Source organism: Ylistrum balloti, unplaced genomic scaffold (assembly GCF_031769215.1).
Source record: "Ylistrum balloti isolate Yb309-2 unplaced genomic scaffold, AGI_CSIRO_Ybal_v1 Utg369658, whole genome shotgun sequence".
Lineage (NCBI taxonomy): Eukaryota > Metazoa > Mollusca > Bivalvia > Pectinida > Pectinidae > Ylistrum > Ylistrum balloti.
Window position 1 is genome coordinate 505,864 of NW_026781910.1, and position 8,730 is coordinate 514,593.

The window sequence follows — 8,730 nt, forward strand, 5'->3', positions numbered from 1 at the left end:
GCTGTAGCCGTTCAACTCTGATTTTTCGGTCAGGCACACGACGCTCAAACAATGTACAATTGAAGCGATGTTTGTCACAGAAAACTTTGCTTCTTGCTTGAATATTTTTTATAATCCTCTGGGATTTTGTGAAGTTATCTGTTGTCGTTTTATTTTCATTGCAAAAATGTCGTTTTTTACTCATTTAAAGGAATTTGCCAAGAAAACATGTTAGCTTTTTATAAGTATCATTTATAGCAGTATCTATCGGTATGTTATGGAAATTCTGATGTTATCATGACTTTCTGTCAGTGTCTTTAGTTTGAACATAGATAATAACATTCTCCCTTAGATAATGAACATGGCAATTTGACACTATGGCTTCTCGTAATCAGAAATTGCGGATTATAAGATAGCGAACCGAAAAGCATTACTAACTGTATAATATTTAGGGAAATTATAGTTGCTTGACAATTAGTAAATTCGAACTTCAATTTTGTGTTAAACACTGGTCTCGAAACGATCCTGTGACCTTGACAGTGGGTCAAGGTCATTCCGTTCAGATCAAACACACAGTCGTGCAGTCAGCAATCACAGAACAGGTATAAAGAACCATTGACTGTTGTGAAAAGTAGATTCAATATTTACACAAATGACACAAATGACCTGAATTCAAACAATACTTTATAAAACCATATGAAATCATATAATGAATCATGAAATACATAACTGACAATGATCCCGAAATGTCGGGGAATATAAATCCCATAACCGTTCATGTGTTTACTAATGTAATTTAAACTTTAAACAAACATAAAAATAAGTACTGATTGATAAGTACTATTATAACTATGTATCTCAGAGCCATCTTGCAGATAAAAACCTTAAATACATGACTATATTCCTCATGACTTTGAAGATGTTTCAAAGCTTTCAACACAGTTAACCTCTTTTAACTTTAAAAGAGGACGAAAGAAATACATTTGAATTTAAAGAATGACGATAGCCGTATATCCTCATAAATTGTGAATAAACCCATCACAAACTCCCTAAACATGAGAGATCACAACAAGCACGGAGTGTTTTTCGATTGATTCGTTATGGTCGCCATGACAACAGTACCCATATGACTCAATGCATGCGTGCACGCGTCCTCACGTACAGGTAAAACTTGGTGCATTTGCTTCGTCATGCACACGTGACCGTCGCGTGGTTGTCATTGGGACAGACGTGAGGCCCCCATCCACGATGTCCACAGTGAAAAATGTCTGGCTCGTCCCCATGACAACGAATATTTGTCATCCATGCTGGTGTGTCAGTGATTCCGTAAAGTCCTGGTCTGTTCCTATACCCACCGAAGTTACTGTAGAGGAAACACGAACAATCTCAGTAAATACTCCTTGTTGTTGTTATTGACGCCCATAAAAACTAGACTGGATTTCCTGCCATAGTTTATTTCTTATGCTCCGCTGGATATCTAGCATGGGATATTCCTTTCCAACGTGTCAATTTTGGGATTTTTTTTTACGAAAAATGCAAATGTCTGTATTCAATGATCACGACAATGTAGTCAAATATGTATTCTACAATGCCGTAACAACATTGCTAGTGTGTTTATAGAAACTTTTCTACAGTTTAAATGCAATGTGATTGTTTCAAGCGGCGTTCGTCATGTCTGTAATTTTCAACATCACATTATCGATGAAATCTTTGGCCAGTTATTCGAAACAGTTTCAACGAGCGCCGTCTTGCGAAGGAAAGTCGTAACTAAGGCAGGTAATCCAGTCTGACATAAACTCTTTCAAGAGTTCTTCCTCACACTGACTTTATCAATTTCTTATCAGAGTTGTCGTTCCTTACAGTCACAACTGTAATGTACTTTGCGGAAGATTGTAAAACTACAGTATTTCTTTACATAGCAAATTCGCGACACATTTGAAACCACCAACTTACTACGTGATACTTACAAACCCATCATCCTACAAACAACGGTTGCATCCCTGTCGTCCCATCCCTCGTCACAGAGGCTGCCCCACACCCCGAATCGGCTTATTTCTACTCGACCTTCTCCAGGCAACCGTCCACCAGACAACCGTAATCCTTGAACTAAAAAAGCCATGGCTAGGTATTTCCTTTATTTATTACAATATATGACAATGGGGTTTTATTATTAATTTAATCAAATCAACGACCAAACAAAGGGAAAGCAGGATGTTTCAGAACTGGCTCAACCAGAAAAAAAATTCTTTAAAATTACAGAGCTAAAGTTCATGTTTAATTGAAACCATGATGCTACTTTTATTTTTAAAGTATGACTTGCATAAGGCTATTTACCTTTACAAGTCCGATGACGAGAATCGAAGTGATGTTTTTTTCACTACATTTATGTCACGAATTATTTATACAATATCAAAACGACTGATCGATGCAGGTTTCAGGTGTTATGTCTAGCTGACGAAAGTCAGTGTTCTGGCGACGTGACATCGGGTTAAAGTCCTATATATTTATAACACTATTGTCTAAGACGTTAATATGTATTGTATATAGAATCTTTAATGAATTTTCACTTCTCTTTTTTATAGCATAACTCAGAAATGACAATGACATGTCGAGGACAAATTCAAACGGAAGCAGCCATTTTGTTGCGCTATTTTCAATTCATGACGTAACATCATTGTCCATATTATGACATCATAATTGATTTTTGAAGGACACATCCAATGAAAAACGTTTTCGGGTATATTAATTACAATAATGACAGCTAAGAAATTATTACACGATTGAATTCACTAAATGACAGGCCGGTTATATGGTATCAATATAATTTTGATAATGCATCTATGATGATATAACGTATAACATTGTATAACATATACAGCGTGAGTGTAATATTACATACAGAAAGGGAGATCAACAATACACTGGACTCCTGCGTCCTCCTGATGATAACAAGAGTGGTCTCCCCATGGATTCGAGACACAATCTTCTAACGTGTCTTCTGTGCCCGTGCAATTCACGTCATCTAGCCATATGGTTCCACTTCCGGTTCCGTAAAAGGCCTTAGTCTTGGCTACTCCACCCAACCTGTGGGACCATATTGATAAATCAATCGTAACCAAGTGTGATACGTGTTGTATCAAATACAAAAATGTAACCATGTGGAAAAAACAGTAGTTTTAAAAGTCAGATTGGTACCGGAATATTACACAATTGTGTTCATTGTCAAGGGAGATAATTCAAACTGCTGGAAAAGGGATGAAAGGAACACTAGAACACGTACACAGACTACACTATATATATGAATGCATTAATTTAGTGTGTAGTCTCGTTGACTTACGTGAAGCCTGCCATTCGACACACTACGCTTGCATCAGCGTTGTCCCAGCCGTCGTCACAAACTGTCCCCCAACGGTTCCGATACAAAACCTCAACGCGCCCTTCGTAAGGTTCCAAACCTCCAACCAATCTCACGCGCACCATTGGCTCTGAATTGAGGAATGATTTATTGATTTAAGTTCAGCTTTATATGCATTGTCAAATGGAGAGTTCCTTGAAGGACGAGACAGCTGTGTGATGAAGCGTAATTCATCTTTGGGCTCTACTGTATCTAATCAATGAAATGTGCAATTCACTTGTGTGTCTTTCGTGCAATTCTAGAGACCGCAGGTGGTAGATGCTGCCACAGCATTTTTAATTCCCGAGGTTTACAGTAACCTGTATGCCACGTTTTCATTTGAACAGCACTGTTTAGATTATACCAATGTACTTGACATTCTTTTAAAATCATCAGTTATATGGGAATTACTGATTTGATTGAATTATGGGACCTTTCATCTCCCCCTCTAGATTTTGAAAAAAAAATCTATATATTTGATTTTTCTTATTCGCCTGAGATAAACATCAATGGCGAATCCTGGAAGGACAAAACAGTCGTATGATGATGTATTCGTCATTATTAAGCTTAAGTGTATCTAAATTTGTATAAAAAAAGGTGTTCTTCACTTGTGTGTCTTTTGTACAATCTCGTTGCTCGTGAATTTAAGTAACACAAAAGAATGTTTAAATTTCTGTTTCGACGGACTGAATAGAAGAGGTTATTAAAAAGGAAAATGACCTTTCTTCACCTGGAGTGTGATTACGCCTGGGTTCACTACAACTTCCGTTATATTGACGTCACAAACATAAGTTCCGGCGTCCTTTAGCACCACGTCATCTATAATCAAGCGTCCGTCTCTATTGGAAGACTGGACGGGAAGTACCTACATCAGAATCAGAGTTATTAGCCGTCAGGGAGATTTATGACTCTGTAGCGCCATAAATCTTATCATAAATTGCCACAACAATGATTTTCAACTAATAGTTCAGAATACCTCTCGATGTACGTAATAAAATAATAATTATGACTCGTTGAATTAGTCGAATCATTTAATGTAAATTCACCTATTTTTCCATTTCCTTATTTGAAGACCGCTTTATCGGTTTGTGACATCGCCATAATACTCACTCCATTCGAGCGTGTCCAGTATATAGGTGCAGCGACAATTACGTCACCGGTGATGACGCACTCCAGCACGGCCTTACTACCTCGGTATACTATTATATCGTCTCTCTTGGTCTTCATGGTCAAGGACGGTACTAAATATAAAAGTCCAACGGTTGCAATAATGAACGCTATATAAATTCCACCATACAGAATACAAATCAATTTTGAAACAGTTATGTATTTTCTTTTACACCACAAAACATATTCATGTTAGCGTTTGCTAAATTATTTTAACTTAAATCAGAATTTAAACTGTTTTAGCATGTGTTTTGTATGTAAAATTAAAGAAGAGTTGGTACTGTCGGTGCAACACGAACGCGCCCACCGCTAACCAGTGAGACATGCCAAGGATGTGTTTTTGGGTTAATGGTATTTTAATTGATTGTTGTACACAATGTACACAATGACATTTCAGACAATATCAAGAAAATCAAAGGTTGATGTGCAATGAACCTATTCACAGAGGGTTTCTCAAACTCTCAGAGTTCAAGGGACATAACTCTGGATACAAGTCAAGTGACACTCGATATATTGTTACATGGGAATGTCATTTACAATATGTGTAATAGAACACAGACAAGTTGTTTTCCGACACTAAAATAGGTTATTATTATCATTTTTCATTATTATGTTCACTGATTGTCATAGCCAAATTATTGCAGATGTAATCAGATTCATTCTTCTTGATGCTAAAAATTAGTTTTACCTGCAGAATCTACGGTACAGAATATAAAATCAAATTGGATATCTGTCTGCATAATGGTAAATAATCTAAAATATTTGTATCTTCAAAACCTTTTGTTCAGATTCTGAAATTAGATATGATAATAACACTCACTGGCCACATGTTATAATTTTCACTGCAGTTACATACGGTTCTCCACTTTAGAACATCGATCTATTGTTAAAGTCATTATGCAAATATAATTTGTCTGGACAATACATAGTTACATGATTTAGGATTACCTTTCACGACAAGTTCCACAGTGGCCGATGTGACGTCATCGCCTTGTTTGTCATGACGACACTTGTATATGCCGCCATCGCTGTAATCTACATCATATATAGTCAGACTTCCTCTCTCTTCCACATATCCAGGTGACAATACCTATCATAAATCATATTATATACACAATTTACTTATCACAAAACATTTCTACGATTTTATTTCAAAACTTTTTTTTATGTTAAATCAAGGGACATATGTAAAGTCCCAATAACATATACTCTATCACAGCTTCCTGAAAACACTTATCTTGCATGACATGTACCCATAATACAGCTTACCGGAAACTGTTATCTTTCATAACGTGTATCCAATCAACTAACCAGAAACTGCTATCACCATTAATTGTACCCTAATACAGCTTACTGGAAACACTTATCTAACATTCAGTGTACCTTTGTTACAGCTTACTGGAAACACTTATCTAACATTAAGTGTACCCTGATACAGCTTACTGGAAACACTTATATCTAACATTCAGTGTACCTTTGTTACAGCTTACTGGAAACACTTATCTAACATTAAGTGTACCCTGATACAGCTTACTGGAAACACTTATCTAACATTCAGTGTACCTTTGTTACAGCTTACTGGAAACACTTATCTAACATTCAGTGTACCCTGATACAGCTTACTGGAAACACTTATCTAACATTAAGTGTACCCTGATACAGCTTACTGGAAACACTTATCTAACATTAAGTGTACCCTGATACAGCTTACTGGAAACACTTATCTAACATTAAGTGTACCCTGATACAGCTTACTGGAAACACTTATCTAACATTCAGTGTACCTTTGTTACAGCTTACTGGAAACACTTATCTAACATTCAGTGTACCTTTGTTACAGCCTATTGGAAACACTTATCTAACATTCAGTGTACTTTGTTACAGCTTACTGGAAACTCTTATCTAACATTAAGTGTACCCTGATACAGCTTACTGGAAACACTTATCTAACATTAAGTGTACTCTGATGCAGCTTACTGGAAACTCTTTTCTAACATAACAATATATAAGGCACCAAATCGAGGACTGTGATGGGATCATTCACGGGGGTTCATTAGGCAATACTCGAAGATAGCGCACTGCGAACTGTTAATATCTATGCATCATGGATATATGCATTGTAACTCACAGATATTTTACATACATGTACCCTATAATCTCTTTAAAGTTAGTACCAAGTAATGACGTTGATTTTGATCAGATAAGACATAGCTTAAAACAATACCTACCCCGCCTACTTTTGACCATGACAAAGAAATGTTTGTTTGGTCAATTCCAGACACACTCCAAATGCAGCCCAACACTGTCGTCCTTCCACGAACAGAGGTAACTACTGGACGGACAGCCCGCATGGACACAACTGGTTCTGTAGGGAATATAAACTTTTGGAAATGATAACTTGATAACATGATAATATTTTCAATTGCTTAACTAACGCGAGGCCGTCCGTGCAGCTTCCACTAAACAACTAAACACTGTATCAACAAGTGAAGCAGGACGGGAAAACTCATAACCAATCAACCAGCTAGTCAATGTCCGTCCATTTGTCGTCCGCTTGCCCGTCGTCAAATACTTTAACTATTATCATTTTTCGAGGAGGAACTAAATCGGAAAAAAGATAACTTAAAATCGATATAACCATAGTCAGTTATGTAACCTCCGTCAACAATTGGGGGGAGTGAGGAGGGCTACGATATTTCGCTTAATAACAAATTTACATCAGTATAAATTCAGAATACTGTAACTGGTATCCATGTAGACCAGACTTTAACAGTAAAGGTGCTTCAATCGGACTGTATGTTACAACATTCCTCAACCTGATTTGCCTCCTGAAGTAGACAATTTGCACTACAGCTTATGATAGTTGTGGAAACGTTACTTAATCTTTAATTAACGCAAGTAAACATTTTAATCGTATTTTCATTTGACTTCTATAAAGAAGTATAGATAAAATTACACCAAATGCATTCAAAATATACTGAAGTCTTATAAAAGAAAGGAAGAAATGTTAACTTGAAGGAAAGGAAATTCTGTGTTTGTGCTTATCGTCGACAATATCAACGATTCACCAATCAAAATTACGTTTGTATTTTGTGGTGATTTTGAAAAGTAAAAAGAAAAAAAATACCTGTTGTTGGCAGATCTATACCAGCCTTCTGCATGCCGAACTCCAAAGCACCGACGCGTGACGTCATGGCTTCCAGAGCGCCTGACATGTTCGACATTGAACCGAGAACGCCTTCGAATCTCCCTCCAAGGTCAGCCCTAGTGTCGTTTAGCGCGAGTTCAAACCCTTTCCTCATGTATACTGTCTGGTAATGGAGTTGTCGTATATCCGAACTGAGTGTCTGTAAGTGGGTCATAACGAGACGAAGCTGTCTCCGCGAGGTCCGGGTCCTCCCGTGTCCGTTCCTGTGTAGGAGTTCGTGGCTCCTGTTCAAGGCACTGGCGATCTCCTCGTGCATGTGATTTTTGTTTTGCAGGACCTGAACCTTGAGAGCAAGAAGTTCTGATACAACGTCTTCCAGTGTCATATTGGTAACCATGGAAACGCGAAGCGTATCCATAGAAATATCCTCAGAATTCGTTGCGGAATGACTTGTGACAAAAAACATAATGATAAACACACCCGATATTATAGCAACGTTCATTGTGAAAATTCTTCCAATGTGGTGAGGTTTTAAAGTCTATTTCGTACACTCTACTGCTCGCTGGTACCTGTTATGACAAAAAGACCCGACTAAATCTGCTCACATCTTTGAGATATTCTATTCAGTATCTAATTAGTGTTAGGTATCCAATTTCATCGGTGTATCTAATTTCGTTTCCTATGTTACAGGTATTGAATCGCACACCTTACAAACTAGACAACATCAATATTTCAGGCACTTTCGGCTAGTCCTAAGACACGTTGTATTTCCGAATCCAAGTTAAACGTGTTTGTTTTTCTTATGTGGGTATCTTGATGAAATTTGTAACGGTCTTGTCCGTCCATGAACTTCGTCCGATATGTGATCCGGAAAGTATGGTGTGAATATCCAGTGTCTGACGGGAAAGTGACCTAGCCAATCTTTCTATTACTCATGAACTCCCACCCATCTTGTTTTCCTGACCTGTGTTCGGTCCCGTGGTATGAAAGCCAGTACTCGCCATAAATGACTATTTCAATAATTTAGTTAATCATCTTTGTG

The 8,730-nt window shown here is 37.4% G+C and overlaps 1 protein-coding gene across 1 annotated transcript; it reads right to left on the minus strand.

Moving 5' to 3' along the window:
* Window positions 1-1,167: 1,167 nt before the first annotated feature.
* Window positions 1,168-8,073, minus strand: LOC132558294 (uncharacterized). The gene is made up of 9 exons (XM_060222842.1): window positions 7,668-8,073; window positions 6,769-6,905; window positions 5,489-5,630; window positions 4,484-4,614; window positions 4,094-4,238; window positions 3,317-3,464; window positions 2,879-3,063; window positions 1,947-2,085; window positions 1,168-1,342 (listed from the first exon to the last, which is right to left on the minus strand). Exons 1-9 carry the CDS (start codon window positions 8,071-8,073, stop codon window positions 1,168-1,170), a joined length of 1,608 nt encoding a protein of 535 aa, XP_060078825.1.
* Between the last annotated feature and the right edge of the window lie 657 nt (window positions 8,074-8,730).